General features: G+C 41.4%; 1 protein-coding gene across 5 annotated transcripts in view; it reads left to right on the forward strand.

Moving 5' to 3' along the window:
• The window catches only part of DIP2A (DIP2 acetate--CoA ligase A), a 221,666-nt gene that overhangs the window by 189,538 nt on the left and 15,601 nt on the right, over positions 1-16,527 (forward strand). For all 5 annotated transcript variants that reach the window (XM_090045084.1, XM_090045085.1, XM_090045082.1 and 2 more), the window contains 11 exons: positions 247-361; positions 1,564-1,765; positions 2,326-2,435; positions 2,850-2,930; positions 5,171-5,294; positions 6,242-6,363; positions 6,673-6,784; positions 7,113-7,222; positions 7,717-7,847; positions 13,115-13,283; positions 15,290-15,460. In XM_090045084.1, the coding sequence (XP_089901210.1) occupies positions 247-361; positions 1,564-1,765; positions 2,326-2,435; positions 2,850-2,930; positions 5,171-5,294; positions 6,242-6,363; positions 6,673-6,784; positions 7,113-7,222; positions 7,717-7,847; positions 13,115-13,283; positions 15,290-15,460 (1,447 nt within the window). The remainder of the gene's footprint in view (positions 1-246; positions 362-1,563; positions 1,766-2,325; positions 2,436-2,849; positions 2,931-5,170; positions 5,295-6,241; positions 6,364-6,672; positions 6,785-7,112; positions 7,223-7,716; positions 7,848-13,114; positions 13,284-15,289; positions 15,461-16,527) is intronic.

Consider the following 16,527-nt stretch of genomic DNA (forward strand, 5'->3'; position numbering starts at 1 on the left):
ACCACTTCAGCAATTGCAAATTCACTCAAGTATGTGTGAGAGAGAGAGATATTAAAATCAGACTTGCTCTTGTCCTAAACTTGTGAGTGATTTTGTGGTAACCTGGCACGAATAATGCTTGTATATGTGGAAAACATAGTATCTCTGGGAGTTGCAGTCATTTCCATATTATGATAAAACCATGCTATGTTCATCTTTGTTGCATCTTTTTCAGTCCTATCATTCTTCTGTCCTTTGTGTTTTTAGGATAGCAGTGTTTTCTGTGACCGTTTTGCATGATGATCGAATAGTGCTTGTGGCAGAACAGCGCCCCGATGCATCAGAGGAGGATAGTTTTCAGTGGATGAGCAGGGTTCTACAGGTAGTCAGATCTGTCCTTTCTCTTTCCAGATGAATAAGGCCCATTGTATCAAATGAGAACCACAGAGCGTCCACTCCCATATAAGAAAACTTCCATTCAAATGACATAAAGCTCTGATAAGCTCACTTCTGAATATATTTGGGGGATCTTAGCTAATGGCATTTTTTAAGTCCAGTTTATTTTTGGAAGACGAGTTCTGTAGTTCATGTTGATAAATCCCTGCAGGTGACAGCTCATTTTTTTAATACTTTTGTCTTGATTTATGTTACTGTCCTTCAGTCTAGTTGGTTCTGAAAACATTTTGTTGAGCTTATAAAGTATCAGAAACAGACCTCTCCTTCAGAATGTTCTGCAGCCAGTTGGTAGTAAATTGGTTGCTTCATCATAGTACATGAAATTTCTTAACACTGGCAGATGTGGTTTCTGTGATTCAGGAGTGGTCTTTGCCTACCCTGACCACCCCTAAGTCAGCAGCTACTTTAGGTAACCTTGCCTATTATTAGTCAGGGAAACATGAAGTAGCTCTGTCACTCCTGAAGGGGGTGTAGGACACAAAAGATAAACGAGGAGGCAGAAGGATCAGAAAATGAGAAGGGAGGAAGGAAAGAACTAAGAAGGACAATTTAAGTGGAAATGCTGCTTAAGCCTCAGAAGAAGGCTGTTTAAGGAAGACTTGGTGGTCTCTACCAAAATTCGTGCTTTCTAAATCATCTTTTTACAAGTATACACAATAAGGATGCCTTTCATAGAAATAAATTTGACCTGCATCTGTTATAGATTTTTTTTCTCAGACTGGAGCAGATATTGATTGTAAAGCAGCAAAATGTTTCCCCCTCTCCTTCTCCATGGCTTATGTTCTGCTGTATTTTTGTGGCTGTACTGTACATGCTAAACCTGTTGTGATGTAATTCTGGTCTTTGAGACCTTTCTGCACTTCACCCACTTTTTAGGAACTTCCCTTATCACTGGTGTGCTGGTCACCTTGAGCTAGATTGCAAAAGCAAAAATCTGGATCTTGTTTCTGCTCCCATTGAAGTCATGGCATGAACTCCTATGAGTTCAGTGAATGCAGAATTGCACCCTTTACTTGCATCATGATTTACTAGTAAAGATCTGATGTTATAAATTACTTGCATTTTGAGTGTCTGTTCTGTCTAAATTCTACATTTATACAAGTGTCTTATTTTTTTCTTTCCCTCAAGGCAATTGACAGCATTCACCAAGTGGGTGTGTATTGTCTTGCCTTAGTGCCTGCTAACACTTTGCCAAAGGCTCCACTTGGAGGAATTCATATATCAGAAACCAAACAGCGTTTTCTAGAGGGTGCTCTGCATCCTTGCAATGTTTTAATGTGTCCACATACTTGTGTTACCAACTTGCCTAAACCTCGACAAAAGCAGCCAGGTGAGTTGAGCATAATACGTAGCTTAGTTTTTGTGTTTGTCTCTCTAAGGATGCATCTACTCTGCAGTCCAAAGGTGTGATTGCATGTTGTACAGAACTTTACAGTATAGTACTTGTACGGTACGTTTAAACTAGTACTTTAAACTTGGTTACTGCTTGGCAATATAGTCATGGTAGCATAGACATTAGCGCAGACTGCCAAATCTACCCACTGTCCTATATCAGTATTTGTACCACACTAAGTTCCATGTAGCCATAGCTGTATTGTTAGTGGTACCTATGTTACCTAGTTTAAAGCTGACTTGGGTGTGTTCATGTCAGCTGCAGTCATGCCTTGGAGTTTGTTGCTTTGCAATCCAAAATTTGCTACCTCAGAAACAAGCCATAAATATGGAAATGTTACCAGGTTGTATTTTTTCCTGTCCGATAAGATGTTTGAGTTCAACCCTTTACATTTTTGAAGTGATATTGTATGCATTCCTTATGGTAATGTATGTGCTCAATTGTCAATCTGAATGGCTTCATTAAGTTGATTTTCTCTTCTATTTTGCTGACCTCAGATGTTGGTCCAGCTTCAATGATTGTAGGCAACCTTGTTGCTGGAAAGAGAATTGCACAAGCCTCGGGGAGAGATGTTACCCAGTTGGAGGATAATGACCAGGCAAGAAAGGTAACACTGAGCTTTTCTGACTGTGTCCAATATCTCATTCAGACTGCTCGCGATGGGTCAGCAGTTATGGTACCTTGCTGAAGCTGAGCATTATGCAGTGGTGGCCAACCTTTTTGGCAGCTGTGCCACAAGTCCAAAGTATGAGAGTACCACTGTAATTAGCCACTGCCATCACCCAGTGCCACCAAATGCCATTGCTACCAGAGCATGGAAACTGAATTTGGTGGCATCTACCCCCATAGCTCCTGCAGGGCCAAACGTTTGAACCAGCACTGGCCCCCATTTCCCACGTCATGTGCCAAGCATACTGGCTGCCTGTGCCAGTTGTAGCATGCATGCCACAGATTGGTCAGCACTAGTGTAGGGTATTTTAAGTGAATTTGAAACTTTTCTGCTATCTTTCCTTTGTTTCAGTTTCTATACTTAGCAGATGTTCTGCAGTGGCGAGCCCAGACAACTCCAGATCACCCCCTCTTCCTACTGCTGAATTCCAAGGTAAGATGGACCTTAAGTCTCATTTTCAGACACAGTAAATGGACCATTTAGATTTTGGAGAAAGAAAATAGGAAAATAACAGGCTCTGTACTACACCTGAAAATATGCCAAGCTGTTTGATGATGGAGCAACCTCTCATGATGGCAGGTAGCGAGGATATTAACTGCTTCAACTATCCTTACTTCTGCTTACTCTCTAGAAGCTTAGTCTGCATTCTGTCTAGATTAAAAAAGCTGTAGCAGGTGCATTTCTTTCCATATTGAGCTGCTCCCAGATTTGGAGGTCCACATTGTGCTGGAGGTTCTGTGGAAGCCTCAGTTCCCCTCCATACCCTTGAGCATAGGAGTACCAGAATGCTGAACTTGGAGAATCTCCTCAACAGGGGACCAAGAGTGATGACAGGAAGATGATTAAAGGAGAAAAGAAAGACTACCATGAATCCAGTGAAGTCCTCTTCCAGTCTTGCTGGATCCATGATCGCTCTGACCAGTGGTGCCCGTCTCTAATAACCCACTGAGTTTTGCTTCCTTTAGGGATGCTGCTCTTGATTACTGGAACATGTTCAAGTAAATATTTCAGAGCTCTGGGGTCTGCTTGACACTACCACAACTCATAGCAAGGTAGTGATCAGCTATCTCAGTAAGCAGGCTCGCATCCATGCTTTTGGAAAGCAGTGGTTATATAGCAGCTGATTCCAGATGTGTTCTGTAATCCTCTACATCTTGTTGACAAATACAATGTCTGCAGACAAGTTAAGCTGCAGAGCAGAAGACCTGTCCAAGTGGGCCCTTACTAATCTGTGGTTCAGTAGGTAAGCTATCTTTGGGTCTCTTGTAGCAAAAAATTCTATCAGCTTGTCCTTACTGGCCCTTTACAGCAGGAATGGATAGAAATGTATTGGTTTGGAATAAGTCTGTCTTATGTGCTTTTCTATTGAGGTTTATTACTTCCGGTGGGGGGGTTAGAAGTATCAGGTAGGACAAAATTGGATGTTGACTTGATGAAAATCTCTGTATCACAGAACAGTTGCTACGGATATTTTACTATGTGTTCGTATAGTTCCTAAACATGGTCCAGGTATTCAAAAAAAAGATCATTGCTGCTGCTAGTCTAAATAACTCTGTTTAAGGACAAAAAATGTTAAGATAAAGGGGAATAACAAGTCATCTGGATAAGTTGTAGGCAACAGGGTAAAAGTCACACTATTGGAGGGACTTATATTGACAGCAAGATGCTTGTAAATTAATTGATGGATGCAGCTGAATCTGCTCTTGTCCTGTACTCCAATCCAAATGTCACAGTATATTTGCTACTTCTGTACAATGTTCAGCATGCCTCCAGAGGTTCTTACTGCCATCAGGGAACTCCACCATGTTAATGTTCCTCCCTGAAGTAAAGTTCAGTGAAAATGAAACTTAACGGCCACATTCATGAGCAAGGTCTCCTAGGGATATTTCTGGCTAGCAAGGAAAATGTACCCAGTCTGTTAAGGTCTGGAATTATTGTCCAAGATAGAAAAATAAAGAAAACATTTAAAGAAATGGGATTTTAAATAATTGGGAACAAAATGCAGGATGTAGTTATGAGAAATGTGAGGTAAGTACTAAAACAAGAATAAAACAAAGTTTTGATTAACTTGGTTAAAACTGTAGGAAGAAACTTAATTATAAAGGTAAGGGGCCTTTAAATAGTGTCCTGATAAGAATAATTGGTCTGCAGACACTGAGGAAACAAGAGGCAGGTGCAGGGAAAATCAAAGGTTATATCAGAGAGATTCTAGATGCATATTGTTGGCTGTAGAGGTTTGTCCATATTGTGCCCACCAAGGTTTGCTTCAGCATGGTGCTGCATATGGTATGATGCTCAACTGCCTGCTGATGTAATGAATCTATATTTATTGATTTAAAAAGCTGCTGTCATTGCCTCGATTTCAAACAAAATGACTTTTAAGCTGTTTTGTTTGTAAAAACAAATTCACCTAGACCCTATGCTGAATTGTCTGATGTTTGTAATGACAAAGACGCAATAGTTTGATGTGTGTGTTTTAAGAGGGGGTGAAGTAGTTAGCCTGGTTTCTGAGATGCTGAAGTAGGAGGTTGTTGTTTCATTGAATCTTGAATTCTGTCGGTTCCAATGCTAAAAGTGAAAATGTAGTGAAATACAGCTAAGGAAATTCATTTTACTCGATTTCAAAATATATTTTCTGCAAAGTTTTCCTAAGTCACTTCTATACTGCACAGGGCACAGTAGCCAGTACTGCATCATGCATACAGCTGCACAAGAAAGCTGAGCGAGTGGCAGCAGCACTGACTGAGAAGGGGCGACTGAATGTTGGAGATCATGTAGCTCTAGTTTATCCACCAGGTAAGTAAGTGGAGACAGCAGAAACTATAAAGTCCTTGGCTATGCAGAAAGAAACAGAATCATTGCCTGATTAGAATAGTCAAGCATCTGCTTAATTTGGTAATTTATCCCTGGCAGTGACTGACCAAGGCAGTGTTAAGTGACAAACACCTTTCCCCTTAATGCTTTTTCCTCAGTAAGCTGCTTGTGAATTTCACAAATGTACCTGGAGATTTGTACAATACTAAACTATTGAAATGGAAGTGGGAAATGCATCCATATCACATTAAAGTTGCCAGATTCTCAGCCCCACAAAAAAGATACAGCGGAGGGAGTGGCAGTGTTTGTAAGTGTATAATAAGGAAATGGCAGGAGTGTAATTTTCTGGTGATTGAATAGTTTACAGCTTCTGTAATGCTAGCTGAAGGAAGACGAACACATACTCTTCTGAAAACGTGCCCGCTTCATAACCTTCTCAAACTGCATGGCTGTATAGTAAGAATTTCAGTAGAACTTCTCCTTTGAAGATGTTATATCTTTCTAAAACATGCTAAGATCTTGTCATAGAGGTTTTCAGATTTAAGGATTAGCCACTACCAGAGATGGGACACAAAGTTATATGGACCTTTATACAAGGTTCAAATTACATTTTGAATTTGCGGGGGAGGGGCTGGACTGCAACAAAATTAAATCAGTTCATTGATTAACAAGTCCACTTAAGTGAAGAAGCAATCCAATCCAAGACCCCCCTCAGGTTATGATTTTCAAATCATACAGGGGGCACTCATTTCTTATGGGGGGGCTTAGCCCCTGAGCTTCCCCTTAATTCACACCCTGGCTTTATGACAGATAAATCTTTATGGTCTATCACTTTTTTAATGTATTAAGGATATTTATTGGGATTTGGTAAAGGAGTCTTCTCTTTGTTTCTCATTTATGACATTAAAATTTATTTGGATCCTTTACAGGAATAGACTTAATAGCAACTTTCTATGGCTGCTTATATGCTGGGTGCATACCCATCACAGTTCGACCCCCTCATCCACAAAATCTTGCTACCACCCTACCCACTGTCAAGATGATTGTAGAGGTATGAGCAATTACTTTGTGTAGTGTGTGTGTTGAAGTTTGATTTATTCACTGGAAAAGCAGTTGTCCAATAGATTATAATGTAATAATAAATATAAAATAAGCTGAATGTCTGAAAAACATGCTACTGTTTTCCTGTGACCCTCAGTCATGAACTATGTCATAAACGTAATTCAAACCATCTTTTCTATTGATACAATATTTTTCTTTACTATCAGCTGCTATCAACAAGTTGTACTAATTTGGATAAATTTGAAAACACGGGCATTCACTCACCAGCTTAATATTTTGAATGTTGTACTCTGTACAGGTCAGTAAGTCTGCATGTATCCTTACAACACAAGCAATAATGAAACTACTGAAGTCCAAAGAAGCTGCAACAGCTGTAGATATTAAAACATGGCCCACCATTTTGGACACAGGTACAAAATGCCTACAATAGTTAAGAGAATTAAATTCTAGCCTGGACTTGCCAAGAAGCGTGGGTATTTCAGAAGATGTATTGTGCTCTGTTCAATGTAATTTAAGACTGTTAGTGTGGCTGGATGTTTATATACAAATGTTAATTAATTTGGAGACCCATTCATTACTTATTCTTTTAGAGTAGCTGGATATTGCATTGTAACTGTATATCAGTCCATAAAACTTAGGAAACATAAGATGCCAAATTTTAAAAGTTGTGTCTTCCTGCTATAATTTTTCTCTGCAATAATATCATGGATTTTTTCTGCTTTTATGTTTTTTGAGTAGATGATATACCTAAAAAGAAGGTGGCAACTATTTTTAGACCTCCTTCCCCAGATATGTTGGCATACTTGGACTTCAGTGTATCTACCACTGGCATATTAGCAGGAGTAAAGGTATAGTAATTTCACTGAGATGTATGTTGCTAAAATGAATGTATGTTTTGTATTACACAGAATGCGTCTGGACTTGTGGCTAGGAGAAAAAAGACCTGTATCCTATTCAAACTATCACATAAGTGTTGTATAACAATAGACAAGTCACTTGATGATAACCTTCAACCCATCTCTGAAAGCATTGTTTTGTTCTTTTTTTGCTGCTCTGTACAGAGAGCTTCTGAGAAGGGGGTCAGAGGTTGGGGGGGGGGGGTTTTCCCTGTTTGATTTTACCCTGTAAGGGTCAGGAGTATCCATTTTAGTCTAAGCTGGAGGGTTATTAGCTTTTGTACACTAATTGAAAGGCTGAGCTGATGCTAGAAATGACTTTGTTTATACTGTTTGAAAAAATGTGACAGGCATCATAGCTTCTACTTCAACCATTTGCAAGTGTTTAATAGCAGTGCAAATTTCTAAAGTATAAAAGCCCTTAGTGGACCTGTTTTCTTCTTTAGATGTCACATGCAGCTACAAGTGCCTTATGTCGTTCCATAAAGCTACAGTGTGAGCTGTACCCTTCCAGACAGATCGCAATCTGCCTTGACCCTTACTGTGGCTTGGGCTTTGCACTATGGTGCCTCTGCAGGTCAGTATTTAAACTTTATGTTTTGTTGACTTTGGATTTAGGACTCGGAGGTCTTGTTCCAGGGGGGCCCACCCTCAGATCAATCATGTCCTTTCCATTCAGTTATAGGCACATTTATTGATACACAGTGATAACAGAAAAGAAGCAATACAAACAATCAAGCAAGTCTATATATTAGTCAAATCCTAGGGCTGTCATCAGAGTCAAAGTACATCTGGCCAGGATGCAGTCTTCACTCTGAGGCTCTCTTAGGCGTCAGCATGTCAGCAGCCTGGAGGTGGGATGCAGAGGCCCATACCCCACCTCCAGTGAGGTGGATGAGATTGACTGGTCATGTGTCCTCTGTCCATGGTGGGCTTGGGGACCCTTCCTAGGGGTGGAGATGGGGATGGAAACTTTGTTTCTCTCAAGTCTATGCTTCTGTATTCTTCTTCCCTGTTGAAGACTCCTGATGACTCTTCATCTCTGGCTATCTCTGGTTGGTTATCTCTGTGGTCACATGTCCACATAGTGTCTCATCAGCACATTTCAAGCCCATCACATGCACACCTACTAATTTGGTCTTTCTAAACCATCTCCTAATTTTGTCTGTTCCCCCAAAACTGGGGACTCAGACCCACCTGTTCTGGGGCCCTGTTAGCTGGTGCCAGTTATTTTGTGTTACGGGCAGTATGGTATGTACTTCCTTGGTTCCAAAACTGTATTGTAGACTATGTGTGTTATCCATTGGGCTTGTTCTGTTAGACAGCCTGTGTGCTCCCAAGGCTGTGAGAAACTCCACGGATGTAAGACACAGGTTTCTTAGAAATCAGTTAACCCCTGCTGCCCATTCTGGGTATTTGTAGTGTGTGGTGGGGGGGGAGGTGTATAGGTATACACCTATGTGCACACTTCGATTGATATATAGATTGAAGTGTGTGTATAGGTGTATATATTCACACACCTCTATAGATATAGATAGATGGGGGGGTGTACGTACACCAACACACACGCCTCTATCTATATCTATCTAGATCTATACACGCGCGCGCACGCACACACACCCCTATATAGGTGTGTATATATACACCGATATATACACACACGCCCCTATAAGCCAATTCCCCAAAAAACAAACCTTTAAATACCATTTTGAATCCAATAGTGTTTACCTGATGTGTCCCTTGCTGCTTCTTTGCTTATAGAATCCCTGTTTGTAGCAACTATTATGCTACAGCTTATACATGGTCACCTGGAAATTCTCTAGATAATCCTAATATATGTTTGTGGACAAATCAGAATAGAACTAACATTTGTAGGGGAGCACAAATTTTGCTATGTTAGCTGAAGTTACTTGGATTTCGAGTACATGAAAGAGAGGATTTCAGTACTGATTTCATCCATGTTAAATAAACCCTTCTAAAAGCCTGTAAGGTAGGGGCCTGCTTTTTGTACATTTAATATTGCCTAAATAGAGTGGCAAACTGTTTGATTCAGATAGTTAAACTACTAAATGCAGCATATGTAGTGCTGCTATGATTTTTTTCTTCCTATTTCCTCAGTAATTTTTCAGTTTTTAGATGCTTAATAAAAAGTTACAAATTGTGAATAAAAGTGTAAAAAAAATAAAATAAAATAACTAAGAGGACCCAAAAGGGAAAAGTTTCCCATATTTCCTATCTACAAGACCAGAAAAAAAGAAAGTAAGAATAAATTGAATATACATTTTGTTAACATTTAATAACATCTTAAGCAACATTAAAATCAGGCAGTCTGTGTGTGGGGGAGGGGACTGTTAATTGCACATGTGATGTGCTGTATAGATGTAACGTGAGCCTTGTCTTTATACAGTTCTGTGATGGTCTTCTGTAGCGGAACATCATAGATGTGTCTGTCTGCTTTTTGATGTGCAAAATCAATCCTAAAACAAAATGCAGAGATGGTATAAAAAATAGGTACTTAACCTATTAGGACATCTCCAGTGCTGCTACAATCAGCACCTTCTACAATAAGTCCATCAGAATCCATGGATCATATTTGTGCCTTTCTCAAAACATAATGCATCTGATCCAGTGCACTAAAGGCACTTGTGGTAACTATGTAGGTGAAATTAGACAGCACCCAGAGTGAATGCTTACAGAAAGAATATAAAGGGCAGAGAAATATATCAGCAAGAGCACATTTTTTACAGAACAGTCACTCCCATTCTGCCCTCACTGCTGTCACGTTCAATGGAAATTTCTGAAACACCTTTAAAAGGCAAGTTTGAAAACAAAAATTCATAAACTGGCTGGACACTAGGAATTAAGGACAGAAAACCAATATTGATCTTGTATAACACACTATAAGCTACCCGATTCCTGAAATTCTTGCCACACACTACAAGTGATAGTGGTACTCCACCCTTTTGATAGGTCTTGACCTCCCAGTAAATCAGACTTCTTTACTTTAATTGTTTGCTTGCTACCCCTGGAAATTTCTCCTCAAGTTTTACAGCTCCATCCACTGTTCTTCATCCCTTGCTTGCTTTCCTCCCTAAACCTGGAGAAGAATGCTTTCCATCTGAAAGCTTGTCTACCTGTATCCCAACTGTACAGTTGGTCCAATAAGAGATGTCCAAAAAAATCCTTGAACCTAGAAATATTTTCTTCTCTTTTATTATACATTAAGCTTAAAGTCAGAAATATCTTGTGTTTTCAGGTTTTTCATGTTGCTTGTGTATAACATTCAGGAATGTCTCCTAGCTAAAAGGGAGGCGTACACACAGTGGAAAAGAGGGGACATCACCAGGGATGACTATACTGCGGTTGCTTGGGGATGATGAGGGGCAGTCAGGAAGGCCAAGGCAGAGATGGAACTGGGATTAACTTCCCAGATTAAGGACAATAAGAAGTCCTTCTTTAAATACATAGGGGATAAAAAGAAGGTTCCAGGTAATGTGGGGCCCCTGCAGGACACGTTAGGAAATTCGGTCGTCACACCAGATGATAAAGCCAACATGTTTAACGATTTCTTTGACTCCATCTTCCTAAGCAGGGATTGGAACAGCCACGCCCCCGCTGGGCCCCCCCTCAGGCCCCAGGGGAGGCACACCTGGGCCACGGGTTAGTGAGGAACTAGTTGGGGAGCTTCTGGAGGGACTGGAGATATTCAAGTCACCCGGTCCGGACAATCTCCACCCTAGCATACTGAAGGAATTGGCTGAGGTCATTGCAGGACCCCTGGCATGGCTTTACGAGCACTCATGGTGCTCTGGTGTGGTGCCAGGGGACTGGAAGAGGGCCAATGTGGTTCCCATCTTCAAAAAGGGGAAGGAGGAGGACCCGGGAAACTATAGGCCAGTCAGTCTTACTTTGATCCTAGGCGAGCTGTTTGAGAAAATTATGCTGGCGCACATCCATGAGGGGCCAGCAGGGGATTTCATGCTTAGGGGCATGAACACGGGTTCATCAGTGGCAGGTCCTGTCAGACCAACCTGGTGGCCTTCTATGACCAGATCACCAAATCCTTAGATGCAGGGCTAGCAGTGGACATAGTCTTCCTGGACTTCCGGAAGGCCTTCGACATTGTCTCTCACCCTGTTCTCATTAAGAAACTGGGGGACTGTGGTGTCGACACCCACACAATCAATTGGGTTGCTAACTGGCTGGAGGGCTGCACCCAGAGAGTGGTGGTGGATGGGTCCTTCTCAACCTGGAGGGACGTGGGCAGTGGGGTTCTGCAGAGCTCTGTCCTCAGGCCCGCGCTGTTTAACATCTTCATCAGCGACTTGGACGAGGGGATAAAAAGACCGTGTCCAAATTTGCTGATGACACTAAGATGTGGGGGGATGTGGGCACTCTAGAAGGGAGCAATAGGCTACAATGGGACCTAGACAGATTACAGGGGTGAGCGGATGAGAACAGGATGGGATTCAACACTGACAAGTGCAAAGTGATGCACCTGGGGAGGAACAACCTGCACCATACCTACAGGCTGGGGAACTCCCTTCTTGTCAGTGCATAGGCAGAAAAGGATCTTGGAGTCGTCATTGACTCCAAGATGAACATGGGCCGGCAGTGTGGGGAAGCAGTCAGGAAGGCCAACCGTACCTTGTCACGCATCCATAGATGCATCTCAAGCAGGTCCAAAGAGGTGATCCTCCCCCTCTATGCGGCACTGGTCAGGCCGCAGCTGGAGTACTGCATCCAGTTCTGGGCACCGCACTTCAAGAGGGATGTGGACAACATGGAGAGGGTCCAGAGGCGGGCCACTCGTATGATCAGGGGGCAGCAGGGCAGGCCCTACGAGGGGGGATCTAGTGGCCTGTTACAAACTAGTCAGGGGAGATCAGCAGGCACTGGGGAAGTCCCTGGTCCCCTGAGCACTACCAGGAGTGACCAGGAATAACGGTCACAAGCTGGGAGAGGGTAGATTTAGGCTAGATATCAGGAGGCGCTACTTTACGGTCAGGACAGCTCGGGTCGGGAACCAACTTCCAAGAGAAGTGGTGCTGGCTCCTACCCTGGGGGTCTTTAAGAGGAGGCTAGATGTACACCTTGCATCATTTGACCCCAGTACTCCTTCCTGCCATGTCAGGGGGTCGGACTAGATGATCTACTCAGGTCCCTTCCAACCCTAGAAACTATGAAACTTTTTACTGAGGGAAAATTTAGCTTGTTTCCTTGTGTAGCCACAAGGAAAGTAGTAGATACTAGTATGAATTTAACCTAGGAATAAACTAATGTCCAACACTTTGGTAAGACCACTTCTAAGTGTGTTGCTTGTATTCACTGGAAAGATTGAGTCCCCTCCTGCCTCTGCATTCTTGCTGCTTTACTATGCACTGGCTCCATGTCACAAACAGCATCCCCCAGGTGCTCTAGCCCTCTTCTGTCAGTGCAAAAAGCAAAATGGAAATGGAAATGGGTTTGTTTACAGCAGAGATTGGGAGGGAGTTTCCTATCATGACATCCAGAGCAGATCTGTACTGAACAGCAGGCTTGTTTTAGACAGCAGGGGAGCATACATGTATCTTGTAGAAATGGAAGGCATGAGTGTGACACTGGGCAGTATACATATATATGATGGTTCTTTAAATACCTTTAACTTGCTGTTTCTGAGAGAGGCCTGGGAAAGGTAGTAGAAGGGACTGTGTGTGTGGGTGTGTGAAGGAGATGATGGGATATCAGCTGTATTGTGAAAGGTCAGAGTAAACAAAGTGCCCAGAATGTGCGTATACTTTATTGTATTTGTTCGGCATAGTCAAAGTCTACTTCATTTTTGTGTATTCTTTTCCATGCGGATAGTGTATATTCGGGACATCAGTCCATTTTAGTCCCTCCTCTTGAACTGGAGAGCAATGTATCTCTGTGGTTGTCTGCTGTAAGTCAGTACAAAGTGCGTGTCACTTTCTGCTCTTATTCTGTCATGGAGATGTGCACCAAAGGCCTTGGAACACAGACAGACATTCTCCGGGTAAGAAGACTTTATTTCTATATGTATTAATACACAGTTAAGTATATTTCTTCAGTTCTGGCCCTTTGTTTCACATCATCAACTGTAAAAGTGGCTCCTCCATGAAATATCTGAAGGCATTTAATTATGGTTTATTCCCCCCCAAACATGCTATGTTTGAGACTGCAGCTAGCTGTCACTTGCTCACGAATTTCTGAAAAGAAAAACCACATTTCGCACTTGATATTTCTATGCTTTGATGACAATTTAAAAAGCTTTTTTCTTTCTGAACTTTTTGGGGAAATACTCAGCAAATTTATCAAACTTTCCCTGACTAAAGGAAAAAGAATGGTTAATTTTTTCCCCCATGTCTGAATTTGCCATAATGGATGTTTTGAATCATAAACCTGCTTTCTTAGTTGTAGGCAAATACAGATATGAAAATGGAATCTGTTCCAGGTGATAAATCTTAACTTTGGGATTTGGCAAGAACACAGGTTTACCAATTGATTCTAGAAATACCTTGTCCAATACAAGGTTAATAGTGTTGTGCATCTAGTGTGATGTACTGCTTATGTACCACACAAACTAATGTATATATCTTTGTCCGGCTCATCCTCCCTTTGGATTCATTCAGCAGCAGTTTGTTTCTTGTGAGCATATAGAAAATATACCTGCTTCTCTACCCTGTTGTGATATGGTTTGTTAAGTTTGTTATATAAGATTTCCCTTCCCCAGTTCATTCTCACTACCAAGGCTCTGTGCTTTGGAATATTACTGTGCTCTTTACTAGCTGAAGAATCCTTTTAGCAACTTGATTACAAGTCAAACTTTCGAATCTGCTGTCATGAATTCAGTTTTGACTTGCAATCAAATGGTCTCCTAAATCCCAAAATGGTATCCACATTATACCTCCTTTCTCCTGTTGCTGATTTCAGCAGCGGGGAAGGGAGATGAGTGGCAGAAGTGTTCACTTGCACTGACGTGCATGCCAGTGACAGGCCATTTACACCAGCTTCACAGACCTCCACAGGTTGAGCACCACTGTTTTATACCAACACATCAAGCTGATCAGTCTCTCTTACAAAATTGCCCAGATATTGGAATTATTTCTGGGAAAGTTGCACTTTAGCACCATGGGTCTCTTGCCCTTATAGTTGTTTTAAACTTACGAAAGAGATCCACAATTTTGTATGTTCTTCTACAAAAGTAATAAATTACTTTCTTCATCTTACTCCACATGCATTTATAGTACCTGTTTGAGCTAAACATTTCTTGACTGAAATTCATTATTTAGTTTTAAAGAAACTCAGATATGGCAGTAGTGGGAGAGCTCCCACTATGGAGACAATTTAGTAATTCAGAATTTTGGTTATAGAATCTATCTAAGCCAGTGGTGCCCAACCTTTTGTCCCTGAAGGCCAGTTGAGTATGGTGGAGTGGGTTCACAGGCCAGATCTAGTCTATGGGCCCAAGCCAGCACGCACAGGACCCAGGCCCAATCCCAGTCCCACACAACATATTGTGGACCCAGCACTGGCCCTTTAAACACTGGATCAAGACCAAGTCCTGCAGATGCAAAATCAACCTGCAGCTTCAGCCCCACATATGCCAGATCAGGCCCCACACGTGCCACATACAGGGCCATGTCATCTGGTCCACAAGGCTTGGAAATTTGGGAGTGGGGGAGTGGTAGCGCACTAAGTCTGCCTTCCTCCCCCCACCAAATTTTCAGATGGTTGGGGAGCTCTGTAGGCCAGATCATGTGGGTCCATGATCTGGATCTGTCCCATCTGCTAGGTGTTGAACACCCCTAATCTAAGCTGGTTGTATGCATGAACATGTGCCAAAGGTACAGTTGTACTGTAGTTAATTTGTTCTGGGAGGAAGATGCCACAGGTGCTGTTGTTTTTCTGTTGTTTTTGAAAATCAACTTTCAGATGACTTCTGTTTCTAGGAATTGCTGATGTCCAGATAAATAAGGCATTTTGTTCACCTTTTCCTCCTCTGCCTAACTTCTCAAACAGATGAAAGGAGTTAACCTGTCCTGTGTACGAACATGTATGGTGGTTGCAGAAGAGAGACCAAGGATTGCACTAACACAGTCCTTCTCAAAGTTGTTCAAAGATCTGGGCCTCTCTGCACGTGCAGTGAGCACCACGTTTGGGTGCAGGGTCAACGTAGCAATTTGCTTACAGGTGAGATCAGACTGTGTCTTCTAATAAGTGCTACTTGATTGTAAAACTTTGTAGAAAATCACATCAGCTGTACATTGAATATGTATTTTTTCTGCTGAACTTTACAAGTGACTTTTATGCCACAGTATCCCAGTTTGCTTTCCTACAAAATCAACAAAAGGAGTTCAGAAGTTTTTTTGCATGATTAGGGTGAGGGACTTTGAGTATTTAACAGGTTCTTATGTAGCGATTAATAATAGTTATCTTTTAACACAAAAAAATCTATGTAAAAATATTGTTTTCTTTCTGCTAAGAAAAAGCAAAGTATTTAAAATAAATGCATAATTCCTATGGCTGAACATCATAAATATTTCACACAGTGCTATTTCTAGCTTTCTGGGATTATGGATAAACTTTATCAATCGGAAATTGCCTTGTGTATGTGATGGCTATTCAAATAAGAACTCCATGTTAAAGATAGTTGAGTGGATAGGTTGTACACTGCTCTTTCTCTTGAAAAATACAAAATGAGGAATGTGGCATATGAATTTTTTTTCCTTTGCTTTTACATACCATGTTGACTTTTTCCAGTATAAAGCACAATCAGAAAAATAAGGAATGTATTGCAGTGCGCAGCTCTGTCCACTGGGGAGGGGAGGCATTCAGTGCTGTGGAGTGTTCTGTTTTGGTTGCTTGGTATTTCCATCCCAATTAAATTTCATGTGGCTAATTTAATCACATTAAAATCTAATTCTGTTTAACCACATGAATGTGCTATTCCCCTGGCAAAATAGAACTTTAGTAATCCAATAGATTAATTTAACTTTGCTTAGTTTAATATAAATTCATCACCCAACTTTTAGGCTCATCTGTATGTACGTGAGGAGTTGCATAGAAGTCTTGGGGACTGCTTGCACACATACAGTTAAGCTTGCACATAATGCTTTTCAGGTTTCAAGGCTTAAGTTGGAAATTCTTTGCAATCAGCCAGTGAACATACTCTGTGGATCACATACCAAAGAATGTAGATCTAAAACAAATACAAGCATTTTTTGGCGTGTTACAGTAAAAGAGGGAAGGTATGTTTT

Source organism: Crocodylus siamensis, chromosome 4, assembly GCF_052110815.1.
Source record: "Crocodylus siamensis isolate JL-2025a chromosome 4, ASM5211081v1, whole genome shotgun sequence".
Classification (NCBI taxonomy): Eukaryota; Metazoa; Chordata; order Crocodylia; family Crocodylidae; genus Crocodylus; species Crocodylus siamensis.